The sequence below is a fragment of the Rutilus rutilus genome (assembly GCF_951802725.1).
Source record: "Rutilus rutilus genome assembly, chromosome: 2".
In the NCBI taxonomy this organism is placed as follows: Eukaryota; Metazoa; Chordata; class Actinopteri; order Cypriniformes; family Leuciscidae; genus Rutilus; species Rutilus rutilus.
The window spans coordinates 9,516,210-9,530,515 of record NC_140210.1 but is presented as its reverse complement, the minus strand read 5'-3'; the positions used below and the strand labels follow the sequence as shown (position 1 = coordinate 9,530,515).

At 36.6% G+C, this 14,306-nt stretch overlaps 1 protein-coding gene across 3 annotated transcripts in view; it reads left to right on the top strand.

Annotated features, from left to right (window-relative positions):
• dmd (dystrophin) overlaps positions 1 to 14,306 on the top strand; it is a 106,412-nt gene that overhangs the window by 68,272 nt on the left and 23,834 nt on the right. For 2 of the 3 annotated variants that reach the window (XM_084395700.1, XM_084395701.1), the window contains exons 1-7: positions 344 to 569; positions 4,803 to 4,864; positions 5,880 to 5,954; positions 6,838 to 7,039; positions 8,392 to 8,477; positions 10,984 to 11,141; positions 11,418 to 11,584. In XM_084395700.1, coding sequence (XP_084251826.1) covers positions 550 to 569; positions 4,803 to 4,864; positions 5,880 to 5,954; positions 6,838 to 7,039; positions 8,392 to 8,477; positions 10,984 to 11,141; positions 11,418 to 11,584 — 770 coding nt within the window. In that variant the 5' untranslated portion in view covers positions 344 to 549. Of the gene's footprint in view, positions 1 to 343; positions 570 to 4,802; positions 4,865 to 5,879; positions 5,955 to 6,837; positions 7,040 to 8,391; positions 8,478 to 10,983; positions 11,142 to 11,417; positions 11,585 to 14,306 lie in introns of those variants that run through there. The other variant, XM_084395699.1, reaches the window with a different exon arrangement.

The following is a 14,306-nucleotide window of genomic DNA, read 5'->3' as shown; positions in this document are numbered from 1 at the left end:
TCAAACGTCCGATTAGCAGTCATCAGAACGTTCGCATGATTGATTTAAACAGTTGACTGAGCATTTTTGGGCATCATTAAGTTCAGAATATCGGTTTAAACGTTCGAACGTTAACAACTGGGCGAATCACAGAGGCACTTTCGAATTCGAACGTAGAATCGATTGTTTAAGCATAAGAACACTTTAGAACATTTCATTACGGCATTTTAGGAAAAAATTTTTTTTTTGTGCAAACGATTTCCACAAAATGCTCGAATCGCACGCAAGATGTCCTAAAATGCGGTCTAGGTAGGTGGTATGCTAGGTTTTGAAGCACCTCCTGTAAGTGAGCGAGAGAGAGAGAGAGAGAGAGAGAGGGGAGTTGGAGGGGGAAGGGAGCAGGAGGAAAAGCTCCGCCTCGTCTGAGCCGCTCTGGCGGAGGGAGATCGCAGGGAAGTCGGATGCTTTTTCCCCTGTAGAGAGGGAACACCGCGGAGGTGATTCGCCCCAAACAACATTTGGGATTTTAAAAAACAAACACGTTGGATTCGGCGATTATTAAGAGGCAAGATGAGGGAGAACTTGAGAAAGTAAGTGCAATGCTAACACGAATAAATGTCGGCTCCTGCGAGTAGAGGACGCCGAAGGAGTTTTGCATTCGTCCATCTGCCGTATAGTCGCTGCTTCTTTTCCTTGCTGGTTTTCCTTACAGCCTAGCAGGTGCTTGTTCGGTTTTTACAAGGAGCCAGTGCAGCCGGGAATGTCCACGTCTTTTAGCGACATGCCAGTTCAGCGCTTGATTTGTTTATTTTTCTAATGCCAAACACATCGATAGTTCCTGATGCATCTAACGTTACTGTGCCCTTCTTGCAGCATGCCGACTGATAAACCTTACGTGGCGTTCATATTGTCATTTGTTTTTGGAGGTGTATTTGATCGAAATCCATATTGATAACAAGGCTTGGCCTTAAGGATCCTCCATATTCGTGCGCTTCCTATAAGTTAACATTATACCACACAGAAGATAACTGTTTTGTTTTTAACCACATACTTACGGCTGCGTTTGCATTCAACCATAACCAAGAGCAACAATTAGAGGTGTCTGCGTGAAGCGTGTTTGTGTGGGTACACTGTGCTGTTAGATGCGTTCATGCATGTAGGTGGGCATTCCTTTTTCTTGTCCAAACCCACATTACTGCTGTACTTCCGCTCATGCAGTGCCTTGAGATGTGCAGGTATGGTGTTCTCTGTGGGAAATTTGCCATCAGGCCATTGGCATGCTTTACTGAGACTACCTGAACCTAGAGGGCGCTGCCAGATATACTGACTGTGTCTCAAAGCCTGTAGTGAGCTGCTTGTGCTTGTGATGCCCAGAAATTCTGTGCGGGTTTTCAAACTTTTTGATATCAAAGACCACACCTTCTTAAAAAAAAAAAAAAAATTCTATATATATATATAATGTAATTAAATAATTTGCTTTTGTTGACTCATACCAAATCATGTTGTTGTTTTTCTTTGTGTGTGTGTGTGTGTGTGTGTGTGTGTGTGTGTGTGTGTGTGTGTGTATATATATATATATATATATATATATATATATATACATACAAAAATTATGTTTAAGTCATTTAAACTTAACTTACATTAAGCTGACTTAAATTAGTTTAATCTTGAATAACTTAAAGTTGAAAATGGCTTATTTTGGTGAGTTAAAGCAATGTAGAAACATATGTTGTCATAACTTATTGATCGTGTAATTTTTTACACTGTAAAAATGTTTATTAGTTTAATTCGGAATTAATTATGCGTTTTAGTGTTTTTATTCGGAGATGCTTTAAATTGAACTAAAGTTACCTTAAAGATTTGTTGCATTGTTAATTGCTGTTCTTTCGAACTTATCATAAAATAATCAGTTTCCACAATAATATATTGTTTTCAACATTGCTAATAATAAGATATGTTTCTTGAGCACCAAGCATATTAGCACCAGCATATTAGAAAGATTTCTGAAGGATCGCGTGACACTGAAGACTGGAGTAATGATGCTGAAAATTCAGCTTTTAATTATATTTTAAAATATATTAATATAGAAAACAGTTATTTTAAACCTGTTCCAAGTTAGCTGATTAACACCCCTAGCAAAACAAATCCTCTGACAGTCCCATGGTAAATGGCATTGGTATTACCATGGTGCTTTTTTGTTAGTATGGTTCCACCCCATAATGTTTGCATTTCAGAGCCACTGATGTTTTCCACAACTCCTTTTAAAGTTCTTTCATTTCTGACCCCTATGACCTTTTCTGAATTTTTTTTTTTCTTTTGGAAGAAAAAAATGCATGAAAGTTCACTTTCATCAAATTTTTGTTGGTGTTTTTTCCTGTTTTAACACTGTAGGGGCTGGGTATAATTTATAGTTTTGAAGTTTCTCCACCTTATTAGAATTCTGCAGAGCCACTTGGCTGGCTTAAGCCCAAAATCACAAACATCCTGGCCCATAGCAACACTTCAAAACAAGGCATCTCAGTAGTGTAAATTGCATTTCCACTAATGGATTCATTTAGAGCCATTGCAACAAAACAGTCAGGCACTGTTCTGAATGTAGAAATTGACTCCCTTCTTTTAAGATTCAAATGAAGAGGACCCAGAACAACAACTTAGATGCTCAAAACGTCTCCCATGGCCACATGTAGGATCTAAACCAGTGGTTCCCAACCTTTTTTCTAAAATTCAAAATCATGACACACTAGCAGAAACACATTTTATTTACTGACAGGGATTACATTAATTGTCAGGTTTTTAATAAATGCAATAACATCAGAAATATTAAAATAATTACATTAACAACGACAGCTGGATTTTAAATGAACAAGAGTGTTGGTTGTGTGACTTGCAACGTAACGTTATCTACTAACATCAACCACGTTAAAATAAGGTATTGACAAAAAGATTTATAAAATGATAAACCTCACATTTCAACCTTTAAACTATTTTAAAGAAACAGGGTTAGACAAAATGATTATAGGTATTTTATCAGCTCCAAGAATAATTTTAGATGCTTTATCCAAATTGTTTTGATTTTTTTGAATGCACATTAGCTTAGTTTTCATCAACCGGTTAAAACTGACTATAGCGCATCAAAATTTGGTCTTATTTTACACAAACAAATACCGCAGACAGTGTGAATGAAAATGTAAATCAGTAGATGGCGCTTATGGAACATTTCCCTCAGCACTCGGTTGTAAAGGTTGTAAAACCTTGCTTCTTTTGTTGCTAACTTTGATTAAAGCTAGACGGTATCTGCCATGAGTTTTTCAAATCCTGCTTATCAAATGATGATTCAGATATTAAACTGTTAGACTAACCACCAGGAATTGTATCGTGGTTTATCCTCCAACCGGTCAATTTTTCATCCCTTCTTGTAAACTAAAAACTAGAGTGAGTTAGGCGACCCCCGGGTTGGGAACCACTGATCTAAACAATGGACTCTAAAATATTTATTCATGTAAAATATCAGAGTTGCAAAATGGGTTTTTGGCAGAAACAAGCTTTTGGTGGCTTAAGCCCCACCAGCTAGAGTTTTAAAATGCTATGAGTCACTGCCAAATCCACATGCAGCAGGAACACTATTAAATGGGATAAGTTAGAGTGTAAAAAGTAAAAACGGGTATTTAACTTGGATACTCTATAATCTTTTCACTTTTATTTTGCCTCTGTCCCAACTTTTTTGGAGTGTGTTGCATATTTACAAAATACAATTAATTTGGCCTGTGAAAACATTGGAAATCTTTTCTTTGTACTTTTCTCAGTTAAAGAGGGTGAACAAATCACAGATTCTTGATTTTATTACATTTTACAATGTCCCAACTTTTCCGGAATTGGGGTTATGTTTATGTTGCCTTTTTTTAGAGCCCCCTTTTTTTTTAAATTGAATTCCCTCATACTCAAAATAATAGCCAGGCCAGGACAACCTTGTAAATTGTATGTTCTATCTTCCACAAAATAGTCACACAGGTTTGAAACAATATAAGGATCATTAAATGACTGAATGTTCACCTTTGAACTGTTCTTTTAAATGAGACGTGTCATCATAGTCAGCATGTCTAACATAGTAGGCCTATGTCATCTGCGTGATAGTTCTACTTTAACGGATGTGTTAAATGTGCTTGAGTATCTGTTGAAAATGACCTTTATTTGAAGAACATAATTGAGCTATTCTTGAGTTTGAGGACTGCAAAGATTTATTGTTGGATGTAAAAAGACTCGAGGCTTGTCCACCACACTTTAACACTGTCATAATCTATATTACTTTAAATGGAGGATGACACTATCTCGAGCACTAAATATGAGTCATAAACATATTTATGGACGTTGTAGTGCCTTTTGTTGGCTTTTGGTATGTTATGACGCTTTTCCACTGCGTGGTACGACTCGGCTCGGTTTGCTTTATCCACTGCAGTTTAGTACCGCTTCAAAGTGGGTGGGATTATAGACTGATCGCTATAGTTGTGCCTCCATCTCATCCACTGACCACGATACAGCCATTTCTTTTTTCAAGTTGCGTGCGACGGTCGTTTAAAAAAGTTAAACGTGTCACAAATCAAATGTCGCTGGTAGTGACGATTCTCTCTGACCAATCAGTGATCTGCAGTGTTTACACGTCACATTTTAGTGTCGGTACGGTTTGCTTGGAGGTTGTACTTAAAAAAGTACCAGGTACCAAACCCCTCAAAAGTGAGCCGTACCATGCAGTGGAAAAGTGCCTTTATAAAGCATGTTTTTCAGAGAGAGGTACTGTTGATTGTAATTCACATTCTCTTTTCTTTCAGTCACCAGACCCAAACAACATGTTGGGACCACCCAAAGATGGCAGAACTGTACCAGTCATTAGGTAGGCCTGATTCAAGTCTGATGTGCATGAAGTAGAGCTGGATGATGTATTGAATATTAATAGCATGTTCATGATGATCTTGCTGGTGACTTTCCAAAGATGGTGCTAAAAACGTTAAGGGAGGTCTTCATGTGGCATTTTACTGTGTATTAAAATGTCTTTGTGATAACAAATGAATATATACACTACAGCACACCACAGTAAAGTGTTTAAGAAAAAAAGGAATGCAGTAATTATTCAGCAAGGATTCATTAAATTGATAAAAAAGTGACTTTAAATACTTTTACAAAAAAATGTGTTTCAAATAAATGCTCTGTTCATCAAAAAATACTGTTTTTCAACATTGCTAAGAAATTTCTTGAGCAGCAAATCAGCATATTAGAATGATTTCTGAAGGATCATGTGACACTGAAGACTGGAGTAATGATGCTGAAAATTCAGCTTTGATCACAGGAATAAATTACATTTTAAAATAAATAATACAAAGCAAGTATTTTAAATTCTAACAAAATTTCACAGTTCTGCTTCTTACTGTATTTTATTATCTAATTAATTTAGCCAAACTTTTTAACGGTTTTAATGTACATTTAAACCTGGCAATAGTGTCTGTAAAGTAATGATTAATGTAATACATAAAATGTATACGTAATTATATTGTTATATAAATATGCGTAGATAAACTGTCGAAAAGCTGTAACAATTTTTTTTTAGCCATATAGCACAACCTTGCTATGAAGTTGTTACATCTCTCACATTTTCATTCATCTGTGTTGTAGTGTAATTGCCCTTAAGTCAAATTTCAGATTGTTTGTTGAAACATTTTTGATCAGTGGATTAAAAATGGAAAAGACTAATTGGATGATACTAGCTTGATGTCTTTGCTGCCTGTTTTTCAGAAATAAGATCAAAATGAGAAATTGTCAGATGCAGAGATGAGGTTTTACTGTGACAGTAATTAAATGTTGCATGAACAGTTTGCTAAAATGAACATGTCCCATTTTCTCGTGCTAAACAGCGGATCTCAACAACGTACGGTTCTCTGCATACAGGACGGCAATGAAGCTCAGACGAATGCAGAAAGCTCTCTGCTGTGAGTTCACACAACTTTCTCTTTGCAATCACACAAATCTGTTAATCTGTTTTCAGTTTTTTTCTGAACAGTCATGCTACTCATGACAATAAGCTAAAAAAAAGTCTTTATTTAGGCTCAAACCATGTCTCAGAGAAACATTTTGTGAAGAGGAAAGGGTTAAAATTTGCTTCTATCTCCGTCAGATTTCATAGTAAGTTGTAAATAATAAAGAAAAGAAAAAAAAAAGTTTAGAATGACTAGTTTCTCACACATTTTATTACACAACTGGGTTTCCTAAAGCAAACGGTACGATCTGTTACTGCTTCCAAACCCTGACCCTGCTGAGATGAATGAAACTCCACTTCGTGCGTTCAGGAGTGGTGCGCTATAACTTATTGGGCTGGGTTCAAAATATTGCTTTCTCGGTTTTACTCAGTTCTCATTTTAATGGTGAGACTTTTGTTTTTTGTGTGTTCAGGCTTGATTTTGTAAGCAAAATTTTATATAAGAATTTAGATTTATCGGCTTTCAAATATCGGCATCGGCCTAAATCTTCATATCGGTACATCCCTAAAATAAATAAATATGAATGAACATCAGAAGGTATGGTGACAGATACAGTACAACTTTTTGAAAGTATTGTCTCATGTTATCACTCATTTGTTTAAAGATTTGAAGGATGTCAATAAAACAGCTTGGAAACACTGCCACGTCATGTTTACCTCAGGAAAGCCATTCAGTGTCCATAAACTCGCTAGTTAGCTAGAAAATTGAACTCTAGAGAGGAGCTTATTTAATATACTTGAATTATTCTGTCATAAAAACAAGTTTTTATGACAGCCACCTTTTAAAATGTTTGTTATCAGAGCACTTTATAAAATTTTGCATTTTTTGTACACAGTGGATCTTCTGGGCATGTCTGCGGCCTGTGAGGCCTTTGAGCAGCACAATCTGAAACAGAATGAGCAATTCATGGACATCATGCAGGTGATCAACTGTCTGACCAGCATCTACGACCGTCTGGAGCAGCAGCACAGCAGCCTGGTCAACGTGCCTCTCTGCGTGGACATGTGTCTCAACTGGCTGCTCAACGTTTATGATACGTAGGTTTCACTTTTTGTTGTTGCTTTGCGTGTTTGAGATGTTATGGAATAGTTCCATTATTGAAAGCAGGTCATATGTGGTTGGAACAACACGAGTGCAAGTAAATGATGAAAGAGTTTCAAATGTGGGATGAACTAATCCTTTAAATATTAGAACACATGAGTCAGAGAGAATCAAGGAGTTGGACTCAATTGGTACTCAGCATGTTTCTCAGTAGGATCACACTGAGCCATAAATCATGCAGTGTTTGTACATGGAGGTGGTAGATTCCACAGAAGACCCCTGTCTTTCCCCCAAAGTAAACAGAGAAAAACGTTAGAGGTCTTTTCATTCTACGCCTGTTTTTTACCTAGATTGTCTTGCAAAGAAGATGGGATGAAGAAATCCAGTCGTCAGGGTTCCATTCGGTACTTAAAAAGTATTCTAATTTTAAATTTGAGGATGGAAAAAAAGGGAATTGTGGTACGCCCTAATATAAATATTTTTATAACACTTTTTTATAACGTAAGATTAATAAAACTTTGTCCCTGACTACATATATTTAAAACATTTTCAATATTGTATTTTATTAAATAATGTATTTTTTACATTTATTATTTATAATAATTCGTAAACATGGAAGTACAAATATGTGGCCTTCTGGGTTTACCATATTTGTGGCTAAATTAAATCTGTCTTAACTTTAATTTTGGGTGAACAATACATAATACATATTGTTGCATTTTTGTATTGCAATATAAATACTTTTCTTGATTGCTTTATTGAAACTTTATTACACCCCTAATGTTAACTTTATTGTGTTTAAATTGTAATATGCTGTAGATAGTTGTAAGCATGCATATTTTATCTTCCTTATCTTTTTGATTGAGCAACTGGAAGTTGTAAAGCATAGACATTTCAAAATAAGAGTCTAGATATATTTCGGCCTATATTTCAGTAGATATTTAATAAATAAAACATGTTTTACATGTAGTTTACATAGTTTCAAACATGTTTTGCTGATATAAACAACATTAAATCATGTGTCAACATTAAAGTTAAATGTGCACCCCAGCCTAAGTATTTAAGTAGTTTTAAGTAAAACTGGGATTTTTATTTGGCCAAGACTTTAAAAAGGTCTTAAAAAGTCTTAAATTTGATTTTAAAGGTTAAACATTAAAGACAAATTTAGAAGAAATTCTTTGTTTTTAAAAGCAAAAACAGTATATTTTACCAGTGTATGGTACAGAAACATCTAGAGTTATTTTGTTCCTGATCTTGACTGTTATCTGCAAAAAAGATTTAAAAAGGAGAGATTGTCGGGCTTGCTTTAGTCATTTGTCACCTTGTTATTTTATTTTTTCCCCCGCAGAGGACGAGCTGGCAAAATTCGTACCCTATCCTTCAAAACAGGAATAATCTGTTTGTGCAAAGCTCACCTTGAAGATAAGTACAGATGTAAGTTTTTCTGCTTGTCTTATGCGTTTCCTCTCTTCTATTTTGTCTCCATGTCGTAATTAGAACCAAGATATTTGTTCGGTTTACAGAAAATGTACTACTAGCAGTTTACAGCTCTCTCAGGTGTTGGCAGTGTCTTGTAGTATGTTGTCATTGTTTAGTTGTTAATAGCACTGCTGTAAACGCTGTTTTAAAGCTTTGGAGTTTGCTCTTTTAGAGTAAATCTAGCACACGGTATAGTGCAACAGCTGGGGGTTTTCCAGAAATCAAGGTTAACTTACCATCACACCATGAACTCTTGGTTAATGGGGTTTATGCACAACAAACTTCCGTATTCTATAAAACAGGTTGCATCTCTTCTGGTTCAGGTCTTTTGTACGTGCTTTGTTAAATATAGAGCTGTTGTACTAAAGATACCTTCAAAGGAACGACCAAAGAGGAGCATGACCGATGTCAAAAAGTTTTTTTTTTTTTTCTTCTTCTTCTCACTAACATTTTGGTATTTAAATTGAATAAAACTGCTACAATAAAAAGAACTAGCTTGGTTAGCTGATTACCTTAAAAGTTATATATCGCCGTCAATTCGTACTGCCGTTATCACTTTCTCAGACAAGTAGACTTTTTTCTTTCTTCTTTTGCTTAATGGCGATTTACATTCTTATCGCATATCGCCACTGGGCAGTTGTGCAATCTATAAAGCAGGTTATGTTCGAAGAGTAAAGGGGCTTTCGCACCAGTGGAACCTTTTCATAGTTCCTATAAATATTGTCGGAAGCACCCGGATTTTGGATTGTTCGCATAGCAGGAACTAGGAACGATTTTAGTTCTAGGAACTCCTTTTGGAGGAAGTAATTTAGCTCCTACTTCAGAGTAGGGTCTAAACCAGCACTGTGGGAACTACCCGTGACGTTAGTGTACGCTGATTGGCCGAACGCACGTGAAACACTAGTAGCGCCCGTAATTTTTTTTAAAAGGCTCTACACACACAGATTATAGCCTATATAGTTACTCCAGAAACTAACTCTACGAACATGGAAAACAGTGATAGATGGGCCTAACCTTAACGCTGAGGAGAAAATCCAACGCAACTTTGAGGAGACCAAGCGAAACATGATTATTTCTGCTCAGCTAGCCGCACTGGACATCAACCACACGGCATACGCTAATACCTTTTCATTACCGTCTACTTTCTATGTATAACAGTTCTATATAATAACGTATTAAACAGGAATGTTAGACAGATCGTAAACTAATAAACACGAATAATGCGAGCAGTGTGAGCTAGGGTTGGGCGATATATCATGACATTGTTAGGCACATCTCGTCAGTAAAGCCGGTTCCTTGATTAGTAGTAAATCGCCATCACCTGCTTTCAGATGGAGCGGCATTCACAACAAAGAGCCGTAGTTAACTGACAAGCTGAGCCATATCGCATTAATTATTGCTGGCGATACGTCCGCGATATGGCTCAGCTTGTCAGTTAACTACGGCTCTTTGTTGTGAATGCCGCTCCATCTGAAAGCAGGTGATGGCGATTTACTACTAATCAAGGAACCGGCTTTACTGACGAGATGCGCCTAACAATGTCATAAGATATATCGCCCAACCCCAGTGTGAGCTCAGGCTCTGGTGTTCTCAGCGCTGTAAAAAAAAAAGGTCTGCCGCGCCGTCAAAATAAGTCACAACAACAAGCGTGACTTATGTCACTTCAGAGTTCCTACTGGTGATGTGAATGCAACCTGGAAAACGTTCCTAGGGGAACCATTAGTTCTTGTGGAACCACCCTGGTGGTTAGTGGTGCAAAAGCACCTATAGTTCCTAGAAATATTGGTGGATGTTCCCGGATTTGGCGTATTTGCACAGCAGGAACTAGGAACAATTTTAGTTCTAGGAACTCCTTTTGGAGGAACTACATTACCTCCTACTTCAGAGTAGGGCCTAAACCAGCACTATAGGAACTATCCGTGATGTAAGTGTACGCTGATTGGCCGAACGCACGCAAAACACCAGCACCCGCCATTTAAAAAAAAAAAGCTGTGTAAACATACAGATTATAGCCTTTATATTTACTCCACAAACTAACTCTGTGAACATGGAAAACAGTGATAGATGGGCCTCTTAACCTTCCAAGGGAACCATTAGTTCTCGGGGAACCACCCTGGTGGATAGTTCCTAGAATTATGTTCCTAGAACTACCCGGTGCGAAAGCCCCTTACGTTGCTATGGCTATGTACTCTGAAAGTTAACTCCATTTTTGGAACTAAAAGATGAGGTTATCTGCTTATTTATCCATAAACTTAGCCGGGTATTTCGCATAACCTGCTCAGAAATAAATGTTTACTCACCTAGAAACCGCACAGCAGACCATTCTAAACTTAGGGGTTGGTAAGAAAAAAATAATTTGGATGTTTCAGTGTTTTTTTGTTTTTTTTTGTTAATCAAAATATGATGGTTTTGACTCTGTCTCTGTTACCCGTTTTGCTCATTATTTCCTCTTACTCTCTAGTTTTATTCAGAGAGGTGGCCAGTGCCACAGGCTTCTGTGACCAGCGGCGCCTCGGCCTCCTTCTGCACGACGCCATTCAGATCCCCAGACAGCTGGGTGAGGTGGCATCTTTCGGAGGGAGCAATATCGAGCCCAGTGTGCGCAGCTGCTTTCAGTTTGTAAGTAACCATCGTCAACATTCATGAACAGAGTACCTTAAAGCAACCATGAAGAATATGCAATTTTGTGGCATTTTTCTTTTCTTTTCAAAATAGTGGTACAGGTGACCCTAATTATGTCCTGTTCAATAAGAAACTTCCATAATTTAATTTGATCCTTCAAATGAATTCCTAATTTTTCACAAATGTTCTTTCAAAAGCCTCTACAACTCTGTACATTTCCTCAGTCTATTCAGTGTTTTCATCAGTTTTCTTTTCTTTTGCTCTGATATGAAGGCCAATAACAAACCAGAGCTAGAAGCTTCAGTCTTCTTGGACTGGATGCGTTTAGAACCTCAGTCGATGGTTTGGCTTCCTGTCCTTCACCGTGTGGCGGCCGCTGAGACAGCAAAGCACCAGGCTAAATGCAACATTTGTAAGGAATGTCCTATTATTGGCTTCAGGTATGGACCTTTTCTTTAGTGCTATTATTCAGAATGACTGATTTTGCCTCAGGTGCTTTAAAAGTCTCAGCACTTTTTTTGTGAATTTTTAAGCATTGCACCAAACTTCAAGGCAGACGTTGATAAAGAAGACCTTTGTCTGTGTTTTGAGGCTCAAAAAGCTGCAGTGTTTATTCTCTTCTGTTAGAGGTTTTATTGGTGGGAGAACACAGTCCTACTTTTAGTGTTTTTTTATATTTGACTTTAAAGTCTACACGATATCAAAGTTGGCCCTGTTTACTTTCTTCCTGCTCTTATTTGTTGGTGTACTACTTTCAAAAGAGATTTTTTTGGCTCAGGTCTGACTCTGTCTTCTTTTATATTCTGTTGCTTGATAATCTGTCTAACACATATACTAAGTTTTGCCTTGTGTTGTTGTATGTGTTAGGCTGAAAAATCACACTTCTGATGTTGTTTATTAACAAAATGTTCAGTTTTCCTATTCATATTATATCATGTAAAGAGTTTAATCATTAATACATTTCGGGGAATGATTTTAAGGACATTTTGTACAATTTGCTGTGTTGAGTCACCACTTGGGTCCCCACTTGGTTCCAATGCAAAATCTAGCAAAACCACTGATTTATAGCGCAAGTTTGCATGATTCATTTTTGTAGCACTTAAATATAAAGTTTAAATTCCCCCCCAAAAATAAAAATTGACAGAAACTGACGCAAATGTTTTAAAGACATTTTCACTTGTCATGTCCTATTGATTTTCTGTGAGAAATATTGTGTAACAGGACTTTAGTTTGTTTTATCCTTTGCAATCAGGGATTTTAGTCTATGACTATAATATTATTCTTTCCTCTCTGTGCCTCTGGTTTCGTAAACAGAAGAGAAAAATTGTAGGAGAGATTAAGAAAGAAAGAAAAATTCTCCAGAAAAACTTGCGCTGATGAGAGAAGTGGCATTTATGAAAAAGTAAATAGGGTCAGTTTTGATGTCATGCCAAAATAAGAAAACTTTTATTAACTCAACCTGTCGTTCAAAATCTCATTAATGTCATTCAAAACCCATGTCTTACACTTCTATTAAAAAGTTTTTAGTGTTTAAAAAAAAAAAAAAAACGTTAACATGTTAGCCAGCAACCCCACTTTTGAAAAATGCCCAGAAATGCATACCCAAACTAAAACAGATTCAGTTCATGAACCCTTTGCACTAAAAGCACAAGTATGATCTCATTTGAAAGCTGACACTTGGCAGAGTATTGTAAATTTAGAATTAATGATTGTCCAAAAAAATAAAATAAAGTTATAAATAGCTTCAAAGTTTTGTAAAGTTATTAGAAATAATTTTTTCTGAAATATCTTCATGAAAATAAAATTCAAGTTGGAATTGTATCAATCTAGAAATGCCCTACAGCTAAAGCCAGGTCTGACCGTGTTATATTTAAAGGAGTCATAACCTGCAATTTTCACTTTTCCACGAGAATCAATGTATGTTATGATCGACTAACGATTATACACTGGCCGGGAAGCCGATATTTAAAAGTGAAGCGTTTGTTTACCTCAGGGTAAATAAACCAGCGCGCGTGCACGCGCACTCAAATACGAGATTTTGATTTCAGCTCCCTCTTGACGTCATGAGGTAGTAGGATATACCATATATGGACACCGCAGCAGGAAGCCCCCCTTCCCCTCTCCACCTCATATTCAGTTCAGTCGAGAAAGATGGAGAAACCGAGTGCACACCGTACTTGCTCTGTGGTTGATTGCCATAAAAAACATGTAAATGTGTTTTATCTCCCAAAATCGGACGAAACTATCAGGGACCAGTGGATGAAATTAATTTTTAATGACGCTGTCCCAACAACCCTTTCAACTGGCGTGCAGAGCCATATAGAGCGTCCACGACAGCCAAAACATCGCATTGATCTCGCGAGACAATAATGCTTTCAGAAATAAGGGTAAAAGTAGGTCTGTGTTTATTTTTTTTCCACTTTTCTTTTTTAGAAGGGCCTGAAAGACTATAATACAGCAGTAGGTATCCAATGTAATACTAGGTTATGACTCCTTTAAAATCTGAAGATAAGTCTAAAACTCTGTATTTAGTTCAATGTTTTTCAAGATCATGTGTATGACTTATTTTGATTAGACTCTAAAATGTATCAAATGCCCTTCTTGAAAAAAGAAACATTTCAGTAAGCATTCCTATTTAAACATTTTCATAAAAATAACAGCTAGGTGGCAGGTGCATATTAGGGCTAGCTAGCATGTTAGCTTAGCACACCATCAATACATGACAATTTATGAGATTAAAACAGTGTTTTTGCTCCAAACTTACGCCAACTATAACGCAAGTCGAGTGTTTTAAATAACCTTATGTGATCTGATTTGGCTTCAGATAAAAAAAAATCTGACAGAAAATATATTATTTTATAATATTCTGCATGATGATATATATATATATATATATATATATATATATATATATATCGATTAGCATTACATTATAAATATAATCTATCATTATGAAAATACTTGACATGGCTCGAAGAACACAGATAAATCATATATCGTTGCAATCATGTTTATTGTCTCCAAAACATCTTTATCTGCATGTTACAGCGATCTCTGGAAGCTTTGTTTATGTCAGGGAGTTCCTGGAATGTCACATGATATGGGTCTTCTTCATGTGTTCCATAGATGGACTAAATGTGCATAGGGCGCCCTCAGGCTGCC